This window comes from Scophthalmus maximus, chromosome 1, assembly GCF_022379125.1.
Source record: "Scophthalmus maximus strain ysfricsl-2021 chromosome 1, ASM2237912v1, whole genome shotgun sequence".
NCBI classification, from domain to species: Eukaryota; Metazoa; Chordata; class Actinopteri; order Pleuronectiformes; family Scophthalmidae; genus Scophthalmus; species Scophthalmus maximus.
In genome coordinates this window covers 3,173,446-3,196,093 of record NC_061515.1, presented here as the reverse complement: position 1 = coordinate 3,196,093, position 22,648 = coordinate 3,173,446, and the positions used below count along the sequence as shown (strand labels likewise).

General features: G+C 45.2%; 1 protein-coding gene across 2 annotated transcripts in view; it reads right to left on the bottom strand.

Moving 5' to 3' along the window:
* The window catches only part of LOC118299900 (endoprotease bli-like), a 153,109-nt gene extending 130,516 nt beyond the window's left edge, over positions 1-22,593 (bottom strand). For both annotated transcript variants that reach the window (XM_035624009.2, XM_047335023.1), the window contains exons 1-3: positions 21,673-22,593; positions 17,113-17,288; positions 1,381-1,473 (exon numbers count right to left, since the gene is read on the bottom strand). In XM_035624009.2, coding sequence (XP_035479902.2) covers positions 1,381-1,473; positions 17,113-17,288; positions 21,673-21,766 — 363 coding nt within the window. In that variant the 5' untranslated portion in view covers positions 21,767-22,593. The remainder of the gene's footprint in view (positions 1-1,380; positions 1,474-17,112; positions 17,289-21,672) is intronic.
* Positions 22,594-22,648: the final 55 nt, after the last annotated feature.

The window sequence follows — 22,648 nt, the reverse complement described above, 5'->3', positions numbered from 1 at the left end:
TTATTTGTGCAATCCATTACACATTTAAGACTCATTAGGAAATGTAGGACATTCTTTGGGGGGGGGGGGGGGGGGGTTGCAAATTCATTTCCACCTAAAGTTACCACGGTAGAAAAGTGATTAAAGTTACAGTTTAATGAAATCATGAACCATACATGGAGTCACTGAAGATTGCACATAAATTACTTCAATTAATCACACGCATACTGATTCAGATGATAACTCGCATTCTGAAAGTTTGGAAATCTTCTCTCTCTTTTACTTTCCGTGCATGTCCTTCCCTTGCTCTTGCTTTGTGTATGTGTGTGTGTGTGTGTGTGTGTGTGTGTGTGTGTGTGTGTGTGTGTGTGTGTGTGTGTGTGTGTGTGTGTGTGTGTGTGTTTTGGTGCATCCCCTGTGCCCTGTGTGTGTGCGCGCGGGTGTGTGTTTAAACACACTGTTGTTGTGTTTTCTGTGTGTGTGTGTGTGTGTGTGTGTGTGTGTGTGTGTGTGTGTGCCACTGAAGAGGGGCAGTGTGTCGTGGCAGGGGCCAGAGGTCTGGCGAACCCTGGAGAGGGGACAGCGCCGAGGCCGCATCTCCGACCGCTCCGCCCCGTCCCCCCCCTCCCTCGCCCCGTGCTGTCACGGGATGTCTCCACGGGTGACGGTTTCCCTGGCAACGGAGGTCCCGGTGAGGAGGCTGCATTGTGCGGAGAAAGGCTCGTTGAAGGTGGCGAGGGAGGGAGGAAGAGGGGCGGGGGGGGGGGGCCACAAAGTGATATCGGGTGGAACAGGCACACGAGCAACACAAGCAAGGTAAACAACTTTCAGCCATTACTCACCACCCCTCTCTCTCTCTCTCTCTCTCTCTCTCTCTCTCTCTCTCTCTCTCTCTCTCTCTCTCTCTCTCTCTCTCTCTCTCTCTCTCTCTCTCTCTCTCTCTCTCTCTCTCTCTCTCTCTCTCTCTCTCTCTCTCTCTCTCTCTCTCTCTCTCTCTCTCTCTCTCTCTCTCTCGCGCCAATCAACACTAGACCCTGATTAAAACAGCAACGCCAGCCGAATTAACTTCCATTTGCATATACATGCTGCGTAAAATCAGAACCGGGGCCGGGGTGTGAATTCACCTTGACGTGGGCCATGTTCAACGTATCAAACACTCACATCTAAGTAGCTGAACACTCTGATTTGCTGTAGTTACCAAATCCATTTCCCGCTGTGCCACACAGACAGAAGCAAGTCAGGCCAGACAGAAAAGAAAAGAAAAAAAAAAGAAATAAATATAATAAAAAACAACCTTGTTTCTTTTGGGAACATGCATCTCGATCCACTCTCCAGCTCCCGTCTTATTTAGCAGAGTGTTTATTTATTGGTGCAGGTATAAAAAAAAAAAAAATGACTCACCCCCTCTGCAGTCGGGAGTCTCTTCTCAAAGGTGGCTCTGTCAGAGCGCCCCCTGCTGTCTGCCAGGCTGTACACACCCTGCAGGCTGCCGACCTGGAGACAGAATCTGTGGTCACGTTATGGAAAGCCCACACTTTCAGAGTAACACAACACAGGGTTTGACGCGCTTGGATGACAAAGAAATTGCCCCCAGCATCTCGGAAAAAATCGTGCAAATGTTTTGGAGACCAATACACGTAGAGCGCTTTCGGCCCTAATCACCCCAATGACCCCTTTGCACAACGTGATTCCAGCGCATCCCCCTTCTGGCCATCTGTCCTGTGTGGGGGTTGCTTTTTTTCCCTGCAAGAGGGGGAGCTGAAATCAAACAGCACACAGTTTATCTAACTTTATCCTGGGCTTTTCATTTCCAAGCCTTATAAACTCAATCGTATTGACCGCCTGGGAGAGTTAGAACTAACTAAGTGAAATCTACTCTGCAGCGAGGTGTACGACGCGCGTGTGCGCGTGCGTGTGTGCGTGTGTGCGCGTGTGTGGCGCTTGCTGATTTTATCTTCCTTCACTTTCATTCTCTCTGTGCTCTGTCCCCGAGGTGCATCAGGGCTGAGACTGCCGAGTAAATTGTCCCAAATTGAGTTCCTTCTTGCCGGGAGATACAGGCCACATCCCGACCGTTTAGAGCGAAACACAGAGAGAGAGAGAGAGAGAGAGAGAGAGAGAGAGAGAGAGAGAGAGAGAAAACAATCACGGCACACATCACTCGCTTGAAAATTTCTCCCTCTAATTTCTCTCTGTGCCTCTCTCTTCCACACGCCCTCCCCTGTCTTTTCTTCTTCTCTGTCCTCTGCTGATTTCCCTGCTGCTTCTTTTTCTTCTCCAGGCACATTATTCTTCTTCTCCTCCTCCTCCTCGCGTCTCCCTCTTTATATCGCTCCCCGTGTGTCTTCCCTTGTCTTTGTGTGCTGTGATAGGTATACATCAGGCTTTCCTTGCTCAACTTGGCTTCTTCTCTCCTTTGATGATGCTCTCCCCTCCTGCTTGCTCTCCTCTTTTTTTTTTTTCCTCTCCATCCCGGCCGCCAGCATTTCTCTATCCCCGTACCGTTCGCTCCCCCCTTAGTCTCTCTCTCTCTCTCTCTCTCTCTCTCTCTCTCTCATCTCACCGTCCATGGGTGGCTGTACCCGGTGACACAGTGCCCATCAGCGGGGACCTCCTGGGTGGAGGAGTCTCGCTCTGACAATAATCACACAGTGGGTTTGTGACGCCGTGGCAGCCCAGCTGAGCCCAGCTGAGCCGAGCTGAACTGAACTGAGCACACGCCGCTCCCCTGACACCAGCACACTCCATTTAACTCAGCAGGGGGGCTTCAGGCTGGCTGGGGCAGGGATGAAGTATGAGACAGGGATGGGGATGCCAGTGGGTTTTTTTTTTTTTTGGGGGGGGGGGGGGGGGGGATTGGTGATGGAGCAGTGACTGGAAAGAGATATGGAAATGGGATGAGGAAGGATGGCTGGAGCTGGAGCTGGTGCTGCAGGGGATGAAGGGGGGGGGGGGAAGGTTTTGGACTTTTGGATTTGGGAGGAAAAGAAGACGCTCATGTCGCCGACTCTGCATGGAATGATACCAGCTCTCCGCTGTCACTGCTTGCGTGCCGGAAAATCCTTTCTGTCGCTCTCTCTCCGTTGCTTTCAGGGTGTTTATTCTTACGCCGGCAGGAGGGCGGTGGGAACTCCTCTTCGACTGACCGACCGGAGCTTTGATTTCACTATACTGGGACAAGAAAAGAAAAGAAAAGAAAAGAGAAAAATCCCTGCAGGGATCGATTGTAGAAATCCCTATGAAACCTGCTATAAGCCTAAATGTAAAAAAAGAGTAGATGATTGAAGCTGCCTTCATATGTCGTGCACAGTTGGTTTGGCGTTCAAGCGGTTAAGCTGCGAGCACACAGGAAGCTGTTGGGAATACCAACATTTTCCTCAAACTAAAATGAAAATTCTGTATAAATAGAATTACAATATATGAAGTTATTGTCCAATGATGAATTGTGCGTTTATACGCACTCTTCTCGTGGACGTTCTGTTTTCACAAAGTTGTCCGGCAGGAAATATGACGCGTTAGGATTCATTTTTCTTTTGAGTTTTGTTTTTTTTACACTTAGCTCACGTAGTATTTAGCAGTGCATGTAGTTTAGGTGTTATTTGTCCAGATTCCGTCTCAGATTTCTTCCTCTACATCAACACAGTGGAGGTGGGATTTCATTCGTGGTGGCCACAACCGTTGGAAACAGTAATATAAACTCAACAGAAACGGCGTCCATGTTGATTGATAACTACAGTAGACTGTTGGGACTGTGCAGCGAGGCGCTCTCCGTGGTGCTGATCCCGTGGCTATGATAGGACGGGGCGGCTTTTCTTTCTCCCTCGCATGCGCAGAGGCAGCTGGAACTTCTCACCAACACTTTACCGTGTCTGATCACTGACTTCACCTCTTGCCTAACATTTGCATCGCACAGTTTGGTTCTCGGATCTGCCACTGCAGCTCGGGTCCGGTCAGGTCGTAAAGATTCTTTGCCTCTCGGCCCTTCTACGCTTTGTTGAATTCTCCCACAGATATCACCATTAATCAACAGTTTTACAGTTTTCATGTGGAAATATATCTTCAGCAGACGTAAGTTCCGACGAATAAACCGGGACAGTGTTCCTGAAAAGACGCGCAGCCGTTCAAATGGTTCAAATGCAGCGTCCTACTCGCGTCCACTGTGCCGCGACAAAGGACCCATGAACACCGGATGCTGAACGTTGACAAACTGACATCGTTGACACTGCCTGGATGTGCGTGTACCGTACGACGCACGCACTCCATATAAACCGAGGCTGCACGAATTAGCGGGCGATTTCAAACAAACCACAACAAACATCCTACTGCTCTGCCGGAGCAGGTTCACGGCGAGACAATATGAGGCCAATCAGGCGACCGTTGGTGTGGCTCTCCCTCCGCTAACGAAGGCACTTTGAAAAGGTAATCTAATTCACCGGCAGCAATTAAGGCCGGGAGCGCCTTGTCACTATCAATTATCCGCTCCTTCACTCATGTTCTCCGGTGCGGTCGCTGAGGCTGCCTGACACGCAGCACTGTCGGACAAATCAACCCCATCAGCCAGCCAGTCACTGAAAACACTAATCATGAGAGTGTTCAAAGACACACACACACACACACACACACACAGAGAGAGAGAGTCACACAGACACAGGGTGATGCTGTACGCCTGACTCATCGCACGGCGAGCTGAGCGCGCTGGACATAAATCGGGATGTCCTGACTGGCGGCAGTCAGCGGTAGATGTCTACACACCACAGATGATGGCGTCCAGCAGTTATTGGTTATCGACTGAAATCCAATGCTCCTGTGAAGTTTTGGTCATGTTTTCAGACCAAACCCATGTAAGGACATTCGCTTGGCATTTGGGCATTTCTTTCTATTTTAACACATTTTATAGATCACACAGCTCTGCAGCTATAGTAAAAAAAATAATAATGCACAGACTGATAATAAAGCCAATGAATCTGCACGTTAATGAATATAAACTGAAAGTATATAAACCAACTACAAGAAGCGAAAAGTTCGTGTGACGCCTCCAGCTTTGAGTTAAACAGCGCACACTTTTTCTAACGAGTTACTGTATTAACTTCACCTTCACATTGATATTAGCGTTTGTACGGATCTGTTGAGAATCACAGAGAGTCGACCCCGACGCGCTTTCATCAGAGCGCAGACAAATACCCTGGAAAGGAAAGATCACTTTTTTCCCGCCTCTGATATTTGTCCCGTTGCAGTTTTCTTTGACAACCGTAACCATAGAAGTTATGGAACATCTCTTTAATAAGTGGTTGTTTATCTTTAATCCGTGTCAAGACTGTAACATCATGTGTCCACCACCATGACTAAGCAGTGATTTTTTGTCGTGGCTTCAGAAAATATTCCCATCCCTTCATTTTAAATGTGTTGGGTATTAAATTGCAAATGGATGAAACTGTCACTTTGCTCGTTAATCTACACCCAATAATCCAACATGATTATTAATAAGTGAAAACATGTTTGGAATAAATGATTTGCCACTGTATTAAAAATCAATAATGTTAATCTCTTCGTGTGTTCAAACTTTTAATTCAGTATTTTGTAGAAGCCCGTCTCGATAGAAACTCTACAAGCTTTGTTCATCTGGATTTGGGCATTTTATCTCATTCGTCCCGGCAGATCCTCTTAACCTCCATCAGGTTGGATGTAAAGCATCTGTGACCTGCCTCCTTCAGGTCTCACCACCGAGGGTTAGAGTCCGGGCGGCTGGACCACCTCAGCATTGTCATTGGTCGAGTGCTCCGGGACATTGTCGTGTTAAAAAGTGGAACCATCCCTCCAGACTCAGGTTGTATACGTGTGGTCGAAACGGTCGACTCGCTGAGAAAACTCCCAGTCGTTTCCCAATTTCTGCCATTTTCCAATCATTGAGGCCTCTGTGCTTCGGAGAACGCTCTTCAGAATCAGACTTAAGAGATGATGTCATACGCTCGCCCTCGTCTGTGCCCCATCAGTATTTTTCGTGCAGGCCTACAGACAGTTCCTCGGACTTCATGGCTTTTTAGTCCCGACATGCAGTGTGATCACGTGTGTGTGTGCGTGTGTGTGTGTGTGTGTCAACTGCAGTATGTCCAGTCAATTCAATTTGCCACATGTACGCTCCGATCCAGTTCTAAACACAGCTCAATGATCATTTACACAAACACCATGTGAGAGACTCTGCAAAAGGTTTGATTACTTTTTCACATATGAGATTATAAGAGAGCTTATTCATTTGCAAATATTTCAAAAAAAAATTCACCTCTTTGTCATTATGGATTACTAAGTGCACTTTTATATAATTGCTTATATAAGTTTATATACGGGTTTCTGAAGGGCCAATATATTGTCTCTGAGTGTGTGGGATTGTCTGGAGTTATGTGTGTGTGTACACCATGTTTCATCTAGTAACACAAATGCACAATTAATTTAGTTATAAAAAAACATACAACATATAAGTTAGTTTTTGTTATATGTTTTGCTCGTTCCTTTTATTCACCTATTGTAGAACTTTGTAGCATATTTTATTGAATCCTGCTTAACAGTTTGAATATATCTTGCTAACTGACCAAAAACATAAACTACTTGGTGAAATTTTCAGACAGAACATTTTTTTATTATTGGTTAAAAATGCAACGATCAAACATGACCCACTTCAAACTCGCTCTGAGGATTCTTCTAAAGTGTATGATGAGGTGCAAATTGAATCGGCGACATTGACATAGTGTTACAGCACACAGAGGCACAGCACCCTGACCTGACGCCCCCTCTCGAAGAAGAAGTCCCCACAATTCAACGAGACCTCGAGACTCCAGACAGACCAACCTTAGTGGTGAAGAGGAAACCGATGACTAATAAGTGCAGCAGAGCCTTCAAAGGATAATATCTGACTGAAATCAGAAACCCTGGGAATATATATATATATACACACACACATATATACACATATATATACACATATATACACATATATACACACACACATATATATACATATATATACACACACATATGTATATACATATATACATATATATATATATATACATATATATGTATATATACACACATATATATATACATATATACACACACATATACACGTGTATATATATATACATATACATATATATACACATATATACATAAACATATATACATACATATATATACATATATATATATATATATATATATATATATAAATTAATAAAATAATTTAATTCACTGTTTTCTTAAAGGTATATTTTTTTCAAGATTATCATGTTTAAATGGAATTTCGTTTGTTTTAGACAAAAGCTTACGAATCATCCGTACAGAAAATATTTGACTCTGATCTTGATTAATACTGGATTACTAAGGATAGAAAGTAAGTGTGTTTAGCAAAAGAGAAAACAAAGGAGTGGTTAATGTTGTTGTGCTCAACTTTGGACGTGAAAAAAAAATCGTCAAATCAAATGGTCTCGCATGAACAAATGGCAGCTTATTTAAAGCTTAACGGAATCCCTCCACCGACCACGGCACGGATGAAAAGAGCAAAGGAAAACAACAGCCCTGCTCGGAAAGAAGAGGGGATGGAAAACCTCCCGGAATGCAACATACGGTCAGAGATGCACTTTGAAACTATCCACATCAGACGTGTTTACATATTTCTTTACAACAATTCTCACCTCACATCGCCTTCTGCTCTCTGTTAGAAGTTGCATTGAGCACACCGCACAAATACCAGCTGCGTGCCTTTTCCACACCACCGGGAAGAAAAAACTAAATCAATTAGTCTACTTTATTTGTAATCCAGCAAAAATAATGCTAATGGAAAAAATGTACTAATTCCATTAATTGAGTCTACTGCTGTATAGAGCCTCTGGCGCATGTGACCTACATGTGGAAATCCACAGAGATCGGGAGGAACATAGCAGCCAGCGCATTCAGGACATTCTTGCTATAAGGTGAAACTGCTAAAATATAGCCTCATTGAATATGCATGATGTATGGACAGAGCTCGTCCACCCACACCTGCAACCATGCACCCATTGGACGGAACTAGCTGTCAACCACACTGTATCCACGTTCAAATTCATAACGTGCTTTACCGTCTATTTTACTCTAAATGAGACCATCATTTACTAAATGAACACCTCGCCGTATTGAAGAAGACTTGAAACTAGAGATCGAGACCATAAGCTCATCAGGAAAAAGTTTACTGACGTGATAAATCAAAAGAAAACTGCGACAGAAACTGACTCGTTTTGGCGACCAGTGGAGTCGCCCTCTGCTGGTGATTCCAGAGAACACAGTTTTCAGGCACTTCCACATCTGCTTCACTTTCCAGGCCCGTTGACTACTGTGCGTCCATGTGTATAAACAGTCTATAGTTGCTACGCAGATAAAACACTGAACCTTGAGCTGCACTACAGAATCAGAGCGGCCATGTTGCTTTCTCCTCCGACATCCCTTGATTAAATAAAGTCTTCTGGAGTTGCCTGTTCTTTTATTTTCAATGAAGATTTAAATAATCACACGTTTTGATTCACTTATTTTTAGGAACAATTATGTTTATGATGATGTCAAAGTAAATAACAGTCAATGTCTATTTCTCTCTATTTGATGGTCCGATTTAGACTAAGAGCTCATCAAAACGAGCCTTGTGATAATTGTGCTGGTTGCAAAAGAACACGTATGTGAGGTGGGCCAACAATTTTTGTGTCACTTCTCTATATTTATTCATTTATTATTAACAAAACACATTGTTGTTACACATTTTCCTCATGTCTGTATTTTGTTTCGAGTTCTCGCCCCGTTCTTCAATGATGAGAAAAAAGGGAGAAAAAAATAGAAATAAACGCCTGTGCTCCCTCTTCAAGTGTCGCATCAGATTACCACACTGCTCGGCACATGACTGAGAGGCCCGGGCATCAGAATTCACAAACAACTCACTTGAAAGAAAACGCTGATTTAAGACACCGTGAAGCACAGAAGCTCAGCGAGAGCCGTGGGTATCATATTGTCCTTCTACTGTTCTCTTTTGTTTTATTATAATTTGTTTATTTTGTATGTCTTTATGTCCTTTTAATTTTCTGTTACATTAATTGTTTTGCTACAAATGGCTTCAGTGATTGGCATGGCGCTTTACGATGATCCGCGAGAACTTGTCAGTCTCTGCCTTGAAATTTGCCTAATATAGTCTCTTACGAATAAACGACTAATATCATATGACAAAAAAAACTAATGAGAAAATGTCCATCACAATTTAGCAGTACTAATAACATCCCTGTTTTTTTCAGACCCGCTCACTGAAATCCATTTTACGTACGAAAGAGAGAAGAAGGTGAACCTTTCATCTGTGAAGCTGAAGCAGCAGAAGATAAATGTTAATACTGAGACTAATATAAATTATGTTGCTGAATCAGCCTATAGAACACAAGCTAAGTCAGATTTTTTCCATTTCAAAGGCCCTGATGGGAAGTCTCAGTCACACACACACACACACACACACACACACACACACACACACACACACACACACACACACACACACACACACACACACACACACACACACACACACACACACACACACACACACACACACACACACACACACACACACACACACACACACACACACAGTAAAAGAAAAGGAAAACTTATTATCAAAAGGGAAAACAAAAAAGCTGCTCTTATGGATATTTGTATGTAATCGGTGGGTGACTATGTGACTATGCATAATGTGAAAGAAGCCCATAGTGGAGAAGATCCCAGACAAAATCACCCAACTAACATCCAGAAGCTTCCCTGAACTCTCCCAAGAATTTGAGTTTCTCGAGTTCATAGTTTTGATTTTACGACATCAACACTGCTTTGACTCAGGCTCAGCGCCTTCATCATCACACATGGTTTCCAGCAGCAGACAGCTGTTTTCAGTCCCCCACTGTACCTACACAGCACCAAACACACAAATTAGAATTAGAGCATCCAGGTTGTTCTACTCCACCCTCAAGTGCATGAATAATAGTATACAGTAAATTACGATTTGTATGTCATATTCCTATTTCCTGTTTGGGCTACTTTTGTCACATCTGACTTTAAAAAAATTGTGGGGGGGGGGGCTACAACCACTTTGTGCTCAGAAGCAACAGGTTTTATGGGAAATGATTCTAATATTCAAATTACACATTAATTCATAATCTATTGTGACTACACGACATGTTGGTGCTAACACGGACTATGAGTCATCAGAAATCCAGTCCAAAAATATGGTTTTATATTAGAACGTGACCGTTATGGGCCGACAAGCGTTTTAACGTGATGGCTGCTTCAGTCTGTGATGGCAGTTGAGCAGAGGTGGACTTGCCCCACTGCTGCCGACAGCCTCCAGGGGACAAACAGAGAGAAACGGAAGTGGGGGATGAGGGGGAAAAAGCCATGGAGGATAAAACAAAAGCAAACATCAAGACGTCAGGAGTCACTCAAGCTGTGTGTGTGCGGGCCGAGTGAGGCGGCCCACCCTATGGAGAGAACAGCAGCTGGTGTGTACACTAACAGCCCTACAGGGGCTGTGGCCTCCATCGCCCCGACTACGGAGAAGCAGCACGGCGGGATGGGAGGAGGGCTGGGTGGTGGTGGTGGTGGTGGTGGTGGTGGTGGGGGATGGGGGGTTACGCCAGGGGCTAAACGGGGTGAGCGGTTAAGCCTTGTTGGTTACAGTATTGGCAGGATATCCAGGAGATGGGATGGGGGGAGGGGTAGGGGGGCAGTTGTAGTCCACCTTGAAGTAACAAAAACAGGCACTCGTCTGTAACAATATGTGATGAGTTTGGGATTGAATTTGTTATTTAATGTTGGTTTTACAGGAGAATTCCAGTATATCACAACCTGTGCCATTATTTCTATAAGTAATAAAAAAAATGGCTAATATCTGGCAACATCGCTAAGAAGAAGTCCAACAAGGCAAGAGACATAACAAGTTTCTAGGATCCAGGTTTCAAAACAAACAGATTAAGAAGTGACGCACACATGACTATTTTTCAAAATACGCTAAAAAGGCATTTCATCAGTTGCAAGGGTCCTGATCATACAGTTCCTCAAACGAGATGGGATCAGATCTGTGATTACAAGAGTAGAAGAAATAAGAGAGGGTCAGAAGGGAGAAAAATCAATCCCTGAATGGAAGAAAGCAAACAATATCTTGATTATTACAATCAAGTCCGAGTCACCACAGGCCTGCTACAGTTATTTCTGTCCATCACGAGTCTCACACACTTAACAACCTGCACCCAAAATAACATCCACCCTCCAAAGTTAAACACAAAAAACTGATTTAACTTCACCGCTTCACTCTTCCATGGAAATAACAATCTACAGTGCTCTGCGATCTGGATATCAGGACTGACGTACACCGATTACACAGGTTTGGACTGGATTCAGTGTTTTCTTGAAAAGAACTTCCTCAGCTTCTCGTCTTGGTTGAGAAATGCAAAGAGGAACACCACTTTCACTCCTTTCTCTCTCCATTCCAAACACAACCTTGTCGTAAAAACCAACAGTAGAAAAAAAAAAAACGAAGCGCAACGTGCAATTTTACAATATCTCGCAATATTTAGCACCGTTTTATGTTTGCACGTTTCTACCGCCGCTCCCTCTGCGCTCAGCCACCATCTTGCTTTATCTTCTTTATCTCTCTCTCTCTCTCTCTCTCTCACTCATTCGCCCTCTCTCTCCATTTCAATATTGAAGAGAGTTTTATTAAGGGCTAGACTCGGGCGTGCTGAGCCGCTCTCAGTAATTTTCCTACAAAGTGCTTTAATCCATCACACGGCCAACATGTGGCCTTTGCAGCCATACATCATCTCAGTCCTAAGAGAGAGAGAGAGAGAGAAAGACAGAGAGAGAGAGAGGGAGGGGGGGTATTTGTGCTCTCCTTGCTCTCCTCCTCCTCCCCCCCTTCTTTCCCCTTCTCCTCCTCCTCCACCCTCGTCTCCCAGCAGAGTTTCCCACCTGGGAGGGGAAACCACATCTCCTCCAAATATTCCTCAGTCGGGTCCTCCTCTCTCTGCATTCACAAATGAGAGTGAGGCATGAGCTGGGCTGGAGTGAGAGGTGGGGGGGGGGGGGAGCAAAGAGAGAGAGCGAAAATGAAAGAGATGGAGATAGGCGTGAGTGAATGAGTGCGCGGGGCTGAGAGAGCGAGAGAAAGAGATAAGGGGAAATGGAGAAAAGCTTACTGGAATGAATGAAATTGGTGACAAAAGCGGGTGATAGGAAGTCAGCGTGTGTGTGTGTGTGTGTGTGTGTGTGCGCGTGTGTGTGCGTGCCATATGCACAAGGTGTGTGTGCATTTGTACTTGCACGACGAAATAGAAATAGGCAGAGGAGGAGATGTGCATTTCCCAGCATGCAGCTGGTGCTGCGTTGCCCTCTGCGTTGCCCCCGGCCAACACCTGCCTCCATTTCACTCCCTCCGCCCTGCTCGTGCTGGGGAGCAGCGGTGAACTCTGGGCCCCCTGACTAATGGAATGGGCCCTCGCTCCCGACCATTAGAGGATTGGTGTTCCCCCTGGGCCCCCTGGCGCCCCTGGCCGCCCCCCGGTACAGAAGAGGGGAAAGCAAGGGGCCAGGGAGAAGATGGTGGCACATGGTCGGCCTTTTTCCCTTTGTGCACACGTGCGAGCGCGCGCACACACACACCTGGCCATAACATCACAGCCTGGAGTAATCCAGCCGGAGTAAGGCTTGACATAGCTTAGCATCTCACTGAGGCCATTTCTGGAGAGGATATTAGAAATTCTGAATTGGGTGCAGCAGCACTATGAGGTTTCAGAGAAGGAGCTCTCCGAATGTGTACGACGACGGCGGCGGCCCCGGCTGATTGTGAAGCATTTGTGTGATTTCATTTAGCCGGTAAATCCAGTGCTCTACCTCAATTACATCTGCTTTACTGGGATGGAAAACACACCTCGAGTGTACAGAGGGAGGGGAGGGGAGGGGAGGGTGGAAGCATGAAGCGGATTGGGGATTGAATCTCTCGATGAGCTGATAGCACATCAGCAGACAGCGAGCCAAGCTGTGCCACGGTAATGTTATGCTAATGATATGGAAATGATATGGTAATCCGCCGGCAGTATTCCACCTGACTGGAGAGAAGGGGGAATCTTGGGAGGCCTTTCACCATTGGTTGGAGACCAGGGACTTCCTGGTGTCAGAGTTCAAGACAAAACCCCTGCGCACACACATGTACACACGCACACACGCAAATGTAATTTTTGAAGCAGTGAACTCGGCTGAATTACAACGGGGGAAAAAAAAAAACACAATACAACACATAGACTTAATCTGGCTCTAATCGGATTTGCACACCGTTAAGTAAGCAAGAAATAATACCTGTAAACAATGCGGCATCATGCGACGCGACTTAAAACGGTGTCGGCTGTATTTTAAGTAAGCCTGCAAGTTTGTTGTTTTTTTTTTTTTCAACTTAGCGTTTAATATCAAGTCAGCGTGCCGTCGTTCTGCGGCGGAATAGTGTGAAAGAGAAAATCAACTATTTTAGATCACGATCGGGTTGCTTGTCCTTGGCCGCCGCCTCCGCGGTGTGTGTGTGTGTGTGTGTGTGTGTGTGTGTGTGTGTGTGTGTGTGTGTGTGTGTGTGTGTGTGTGTGTGTGTGTGTGTGTGTGTGTGTGTGTGTGTAACCCTGCACCTCTAATGGCTGCCATCACCTTCCAGCATTCCTTCCTCTCTCTGGCTCGCGATGACGACATTAACAGCGTTGGCTGGAGACGAGACTCGCCATCGTGTGACACTGATCTTTGAAACCGCACATCGGCACTGCAGCTGCACGGCTATAATAATTACTGGTAAGAGTTCCAGGTGCGCTGCATTTGATGGGTTGGCTTCTGTATTCAAATTCTTTTTCACGTTGCGACGCTTCACTGTGAATGAGCCGATTTAGCCACCGATTTAAAAAAAAGGGACGTCGAGAAAAAACCGTGAGCCATCGTTAGGCATGTCTAAAATGAGCAAAGGTTAAAACAACCGAGAGATACGTTTGGACAAATCGACTCTCTGTTTGACACATTTAAAAAAAATATATATATATACTGAGAAAAGTGCACCTCCAGTGCATCACAGCGAATCCGTCCGTGTGGCATGAAGACATCAGCTCGGGTATTTTGCTTTGTTTTTCTTTGTATTTTACAGTTGCAAAATGGATATGTCAAGTCTGCACATAGGAGAGGCGCGATGACATTTTCCTGGATGCTGTACACTAAATCAAAGGGGCCGACAATATGTTGAGTGCCAGCACGGAGACATTTGATTCCCATTCCGCTCATGCGGCATTACCGACCGGAATGCCAGCAGACACATCACAATCCTCCGAGCTGGCGCTGGGGCTTGTCAGACTTTTCATTCCACTTCAATGTTTTCAAGTAAAAGAAGAAAAAAAAAAAAAAAGGAAATCACAGAAAATTGTGAAGCACCAGCTCCTTCTTGATATATGATATTTGCCACACGCGAGGCACCAATCACAGGTGACACAATTAAAATAGGTTTAACTGAACAAAGGCGATCGAGTGTCAGTGACATTTAGCATCAGCCTCTGGCGACAGACAGGTAAAAGAAGCCAGTCAGCACTTTGGGCTGGGGGGGGGGGGGGGGGGGGGGGGGGGCTCTCAGGATGTAGTGTTGCCAGGTTGGACACCTCATACTTACAACTACTTGACAATAGACAACGGCACAATCACACAGCGGCATCCGATCACTGATTTCCACCATGCGGCAGTATTGTTTCGCCAGTTCAAACGTGTTACAGCAGAATATAAACCCACACATCTACTGTTACCGTGTGTTTACAGTACCTGCGTAAAACGCATAATGCAGCGCAGTTGTTTTGGTCGTTAACAGTGACTATCGGCGCGGATGAAAGAGTGGGAAACAATGCAGGAATAGGGAGAGGGTGTTTATGTGCATGCATGAGGGACAGCGAGAGAGGGAGAGAGAGACAGGCAGAGAGGAAGACAGAGACGGGGGTGGACTGTCCAATACACTTCTGATAAAGGTCAAAGAGATGTTTTATTCATGAGCCAGGCAGCAGCGGCAGCAGGGCCAAGGTTGAAATGAGCTTGCGTCCACGTTCCCCAGAGCCGACGCTGCACACAGGGCCAGCGGACACCCCCACTAACTCTTATCAATAAAGTCAAAACACAGGCACAGGCAACACATCTCCAGTATCACTCATCAGTAACTTCAAATAAACAAGGGGCTGGTTGTTGTTTCTTTTTATCGAATGCCGTGAGCAGAATCAATAGAGGGATACGCAGAGAACAAAGTAGACGACACTTTCAATGACAGAAGTGCAAGTAAAAACCTTTAACTGGGACGTTTACAGACTGTAGGTGTGATACATTCCCTCAGATGTCTCTCCTGTAGGGCTCTGCCTATAACCGTTTATATACATATACATCCATGCCCCTCGAAAGCCGGGACAGGTTCCCACAGATTCGATCCTTCGCTAGCCTCTCGTCTCTTGGCTCAAGCACACTGCGAGGAGCCAGGGACTTGGGGAATGTGCGCTGACTTGGACCAGAGACTCATATCACCACTTGAGATTGCAGCGACCAACTTACGACCAGACCGGGGTCCTCTGGTCGAGTTCCTGTCCACGTGCCTTCCTCATCGAGCTGGCTGTCCCTTGTGAGGATACTGTAGAAGAGGCAAGGAGCTGCGTTACGCTGACCTGGTAGCTGCGGAAAGAGGCTGGAAGGCCGAAGTGCGCCCAGTGGAGGTGGGGATGCAAGAGGCTTCGTCGCCAGTTCTACCAGCAGGCTGCTGGGTGAGGTTTGGATTCAGAGGGCAGACCCAGAGGAAAGCAGTCAACGCTCTGGCCATCACGGCAGAAAGGAGCAGCCCCCGGCTGTGCGGCTGAAGAAGAAAGATCCCGTCTGGGCCTCGAGGTGACCACAGAGAAGCCAACCATGAGACAAACACACCCAGGTCCCATCAGCCTGCGGTTGGCCTGCCTCAACTGAGGGTGACAGCCGATGACGTCGAGGAGCCCAACTGATGCAAAAGCAACAACAACAACCTCACTCTGGCAGGTAAAGTGCTGAATCCTTTGGGATTGTAACACCAATCCCTGATGTTCTGGGTATTACCAAGAATAACTAGACTCTGGTAAGTAAAGTGCTGACTTCGGGGTTTGTAGCATCTAGTCCTAGTTAATGAAACGTAATAGCAGGAAATTAAATGTTAACATCACCGTAGTGAAGGTCAGGCACTTACAGCATCTGGGTGCTTTAGCATCTGAAATGTTCCATGATGGATGGTTTATGATGCGTTTTTAATCGCAGTCAAAAATAATGGTACATTTTATCCAAAGAAACCGTGTTGATTAATCAGTCTTTACCACCTTTCACAAGTTAATTAAAAAGAGATCCCTTTTAAAATCAACAGAGCACAACAGCAATTCACGAGGGTCCTTACCTTTTAAAATCTTGATCTGGACTGTGAATTTTTCACCAAAGAGAATCAGAAGATCGCTCTTTAAAAATGCAGACCTCCTGTACTGTATTCCACCTAACCACCACGAGCCCTTACTTTTTAGTGAAGCTGAGAAAAACGTTTTTTTTTTTGCTGACGCACTTTCAGACTCACCAACCAACGTAACGCTTTAAAGTATTGACGTGGATAAAAGTCTTGTGACAAATGGAAAGATTTCAGCACAACAGATTAAAACTCCCATCACCTCCAAAGATATTCAGATGGGCCATATCACTCATTGAGGAGGTTCTCTCAGCCATAAGCTAAGGCTGGTTAGACAGATGTGTCTATATATGTGCATTATAGTACAGTAAGTATGAAACTGTGCATGTTTTTCATGTGTGTGTGTGTGTGTGTGTGTGTGTGTGTGTGTGTGTGTGTCTTTGATCAGATATGAAATATTCAGAAACGCTGCAGTAATTTGATGAACGTCAGATATCCCTCTCTCAGACAGAGCAGAAGTTTGATTTCAAGAAGAAGAAGAAAAGGGCCAGTACCTAGATTTACAACATGTCAATCGTGTACATTGGGGGCCCATATATAGGTGGACGTAATAACAGGGGTTTTGAACACGCACTGACCTGTTGAATGAACTCAAGTCCGTGCCGTTGGGCCAGAGCTCTGGCGGCTGCGATGCCCCCGTCCATATGCACCGCATAGAAGACACGGCGGTTGGTCACACGATGCCCCTCTGTGGTCACAAGTTTCATCTGCAGCAGACAGCCGAGCACCAGCACAACCGCACTGAACATGGAGCCTTAAAATAGAAATAAAGAAGGATTGGATTGGACGACTGGTTTACAAATGGTTAAAAATAGATTTTTTTCATTTCTTTTTTTTTTACAAATGTATAAAAGCATCTGTTTTAAAGTAGAATCAGTCTTACAGCATATGGCTGCATTTTATAACGATGCCTGTTTTTATGAAGGAAACAAGTGCAGCACACTAAGAGCCAGCCATGAAAACTGCATGACATAGATCAACGCATGTCAGGATGGAAGGATGTAACTAATGATCACTTCCATTATCGATTAATCTGCTGAATACTTCGTCGTGTAATTCACAGTTTCGTCCATAAAATGCGAGAAACAACAGAAGCAACAAACGTGACATAGAGAAAAACGTAAAACCCAAATATGATCAGTTTACCGTCATGTTTGTCAAAGAACGCGTGAAATGCTCACATCTGACGAGCCTAATGTTTGTGATTTGAAATTTCGAAATGGATTAATCAACAAATCCTTCGAGTTCTACATGTCGGACATCATTTTACTTTGGAGAACTGACACGCAAAGGTATTAGTATCCCACTGGATATCCTTGCTCTCCATTGGTTCTCCATAAACTGATATTAACCGATATAATAGACATATATATACATGGGGGGAAAAAAACTGAAACACCTACGATTTTAAATATCATAACAACTCCCAACACTCCGAGTTTAAAGAGTGTGGGATTCAACATCTAAGTGTGCAATATTGAACATCGGCAATTGTGAAACAATTTTCTCCACGGCCACCTCCTCTGTGTTTTTTGCATGAAGTCCACAGTGGCTGCCACCTACGGCATGTGCACCACCCACCTGTAGCCACACAAGAGTGAAACGTCCAGGAGAAATATTTCACCCAGTGCGATGAAAGATAGAACTCTGGCATCGGTGGGGGGGAGGGCGAGCGAGACAGCACACTATCTCCGGTTCCCAACCCACACGTTTAATCTCCTGGCCTTGATGCAAATGCTTCTGAGAGCATGATAAACAGCAGTGCGCTCGCTGCGTGAACCAACTCTCTAAGCAAAGCAGGAACTTTATCCGGCCGTCTTTACGGCCACACTCTCCCGTGAACAATGTCGGAGCGAACAAGTTGTCACCTCACTTCTTCTCAGCGTCCACTCGACAAGAGGAAAAAACACCCTGAGCACTGTACAGGAGGAGAACGCAGTATTAAAGCATATTAATTGCTGTAACTCCCACGTAACTTCCCCCCCCCCCCCCCCCCCCGGATTATGCAACCAACCTTTACTGTTGATGCGTCAGTTAGTTTGTTCTTCATATACATTTGTTCACATCAAATGTACTGTAGCAGTTATAGAAGTTGTCGAGCAACAGGTTACTGACCATACACAAAAAAGTCAAAGCTGTTACTATGAGTCACTTAACTGATTAGTTAAACGTCCGAATATTAAGCAACTTATTTCATAATCAACGTCGTTTAAGTCCGTGAAAATGCTCAAAATCATTTGGTTCTGGCTTCTTAAATGTTTTCTTGGTTCTATTGGTTGAATGAAATATGCATTTATACTTAATTCCTTTAAAAAAAAATCATAATTAGTTGCAGCCCGACATCACTGATAGTAAGCAACATCTGTTGTCGACAGTCTTTGTGCTTTTTGGATGCACTTGGGCTCTTTTTTTAATCCCACAACACACCCACTGACAAGGCAGGAGATTAAGATCTCTCCCTCTTAATATATAATTCTGTTTGTACGTTTATCTGACGTCTCGTCAAAGGCAAACGCCGCTCCTCTTGCGGCAAAAAAAAGAAAAGAAAAAAAGAAGGTGCAGCTGCTGACCACTGTTTTAAGTCCAAAAGCATCATTCAGCTCCACTCTCCCCAGCCACTGATGGGAATCGATAACCTCACTTGGGGCTCGAGCCCCAGTCAATCCTGCTAAGGTGCAGGGCCGGCGGCGTACACCCCAGCCGGAGAGGAGCGGGCCTCCGGCAGAGACAAAGTGGCCGGGGAGAGAGGGAGGGAGGGAGGGAGGGAGAGAGAGAGGGAGACTGGCGTGGAGGAGAGCCACATTGAACAGTGTCAGGGCCTCGGGGCCTTCTGGGATGCTGATAAAGTACCTGGACATTTTTATAGACAAACTACTTATTTCTGTCCTCATATCGCTTGGGAAGACTGATAACTTTATATTCCTCTCAGGCAGAGGAATGAAAAGAGGGAGGGGGCCCTTTCAAGAGTTTAATTGATCAAACTGTAGCCACAAGGGGTTTTCTTTTTTTTCTAGAGATAAAAGGGACTAGCGCGCTCTCCCCTGTACAATACAGAGATCTTTTAGAAAGCGGACCCAACGAAAAAAAGAGAATGTAACTCATTATGCAAAGTCATTACAGGCCTCTGACTACACTCCTTAAAGCGAAGGGAGCTAATGGTGGAATTGTATCGTACAGGATTTCCAGAGGTCAAACTGCCGGTCGGAGGATAATGTCCACATTATTACTGGAGCCAAAGTTATAGATGGCTGTTTTGAGGTCAAGCTTAGACACCGTGACCATCCTACGTGTCTTGACAATAGGAAAATATCATTTTATCTCTGCTCGTGAGGCATTTCAGAAGGATATGATAACTGGCCACGTGTGCCATTCGGCAAACAGAAATGGAGAGCCTCATCAGAGTATGACGTTGGTCTTGGGGCACCAATCACGGCAATCGGTACAGTCAAAGCAAAAATCAATCAATAATAAATCAATATGTCCATCACAGATCATCAGTAACATGGAAACATACAGTCGGTTGTAAAATAAGTTGGTTCAACTCATCGAAAGTTCACGGCATTGGAGTATTTTCGTTGGCACCCGTTTCTCAGAGACCATCTACTTTAGCATTCGACGTGCTATGGGTGCATTTGGTTTTGGACAGAGCCAGGCTAGCTGGTTGCCCCTTCCAGGCTTTATGCTAAGCTAAGATAGCCGACGCGTCTTTTGTCTGCAAAGGCAGATAAATGCGCTCCATAAGTGTCCTTGAGCAGGGTGCAAAACCACTATGAGCAGCTGCCACATTGTACCACAGCAGCCAGCTGAAGCCGCCGTGTGTCTTGACGCCAACACACAGGTGCTTCCAGTTATTCTGGACAGATTCAGATTGGACCTCCTCTCATTGCTGTGTGGATGTAACGCCACCTTATAGCTTCGTCACACAAATTAGGGCGGGACATTGAAATCAACACCTTTTTGATTGTGAATACACGGAGTGTGGTGACCTCTGGGAATCAGCCTTTTTTTCCCCACTTCAGACATTTCGAGGTGTTACAGCAGGAGACACGAATCTGACAATAGACAAGCATGTTCTCATACAATAAACTAGTATTGCTATTATTCAAGAGTTGAAATTGAGTTTGAAAACAAGTGTTCATGACCTAAAACCAGAGAGAAACATGTCATTACTCTCGTTGACCAGCAGTCAGGAGGTAAAAGAAACTACATCTGCCTTGCATTGGACATACTGTATATGCACACACATTTTTCATGGCATACAGGGACATTTGGAGTGAAGGCCAAATGGGAAATACGCTTGTTAAGGTATATAAGTCTATATTTCTTTTCAAACTCTTTAACTATTGATCAGACTTGTTGATGTATTTGATTTGATTTTTTACATGTCTGATAACCTTTCACTGCCTTTCTCAGGGCTCCACATGAAAAGCAAAGGCATAACCAATAATATTAATAACAATGGTTGCACTCCATTTAGATATACCAGGCCCATGCAGTTTCATGCACGCTCGTTGACTGGAATCATCTACAATTGTGCTTTCCATAGTTTGCCAAGTCAGAATGTCAAATGAGAAAAATGTCTATTCTCGGCAGAGCCCCCCCCCCGAAATACAACTTGTAAAGGAGCTTGTCAGGTCGAAATGGGAGACACACGTGTATTGATCTGGCTATTATTTAATTCCACGGTGGCACAAGAGTTTAACAGATGTTGCTTCTGGAGGAGTCTTCTGATGTTATTATTGGGAAGCCTCAAAAAAGGCTGCAGGACACAGGAAACCAACACCAGGTTATTACCTGAACATGATCGGGTCCTGATTGCGCCAATTTCTGTGGTGATAAGATGTGGGAAAAAAAAAAGTCATGCAGATAATGGTTTGAATCAAGTTTCCAGTCATCAAACTGTCTTTGAACTAAGGTTGAACGGACATGATGGTCCAGCCTGGTCCAGTGCATCACCAAGCCTTGGAAACGAGGCTTTACATGTGATGGAGAGGAGAGGGGAGGAGGGGAGAGGGGAGGGGGTGATGAAGCAGGTTCAAATCCTCACTCCCCTCCATGTACCACAGTGCCTAGAAAGGACTGCCTGGGTTTGTACCAGCGCAGGAACAGAAGAAGACAGAGAAGAGCACTTGACTTACCTCTCCCATCCAGACGACTGAGCCTTCGCGCAGACGAGCCGCCTCCTGTCGAGAGCAGCGCTGCAGGTCGGCGCATTGTGAAGCCGGAGAACATCCCGACGCGTCCATGTTTTATCCGTCTCCCCTGGCTCTTGGTTATCAAATCGTGCAAATGAGTGCATGCAAAAAAACCAACAAAAAAACCCCCCCGCGTCTATCGGTGCATCTCGCATCTCAAGTCCAACAAACGTTGCAGTAGTAACGACGTGTAAGTCCACAAAAAGACGAGCACATCCACGGCGTGTGGCGGTGGCGGGGGGGGGGATTTTTTTTTTTTAAAGATGCGAGAATGCATTAGAATGCAAGAAACGGTGTGAAGGCGAGAGGGGCTGTTGGGAGAGACAGAACTGCATATGGAAATTGGGGATGGCTTGGATAAAAAAAAAATTAAAAAAATTCTGCTTAAACCGCCCGCATTATTTGGAAATGTTTGCGGAACCGCGTGCAGAGACGCCGACTGAGGCGGGCAACAAAGTGACTTGGCGAGACGAAGGCATGGGACAGGTGCTACAGCCCCTCAGGTGGATGCTAGGATATGGGATTTAGAATAGAATAGAAAACTTTATTCACCTTGTCACAGCAGAACATTATAATTATAATTATTATTATTTAATTATAATAGTCCACACGTGTGACTGTGTGGGCCACGTGTGCCGCTTCTGTCTCGTACATTTGGTTTTAAATAAACGCGGACGTTAGACTCTGGATGCGTCAAAAACGAAAAAAGTTCAAATATAGATATATTCTTTCGGTTATTCAATTACTCAGTCTCATGAGGGTGATAACTGCGCAGCAAAGTAAGTAGAAAGCCCTTGGTGTTCTTTTATACAAACCTCTCGAGCAATGAAGACGTTGACACAAGTACGAGGCAAAAAAAAAAAGCTAACGCGACACCAAACCGGAAGCACTCGGCAGCGACACTCTCTTGTCTTGTTCT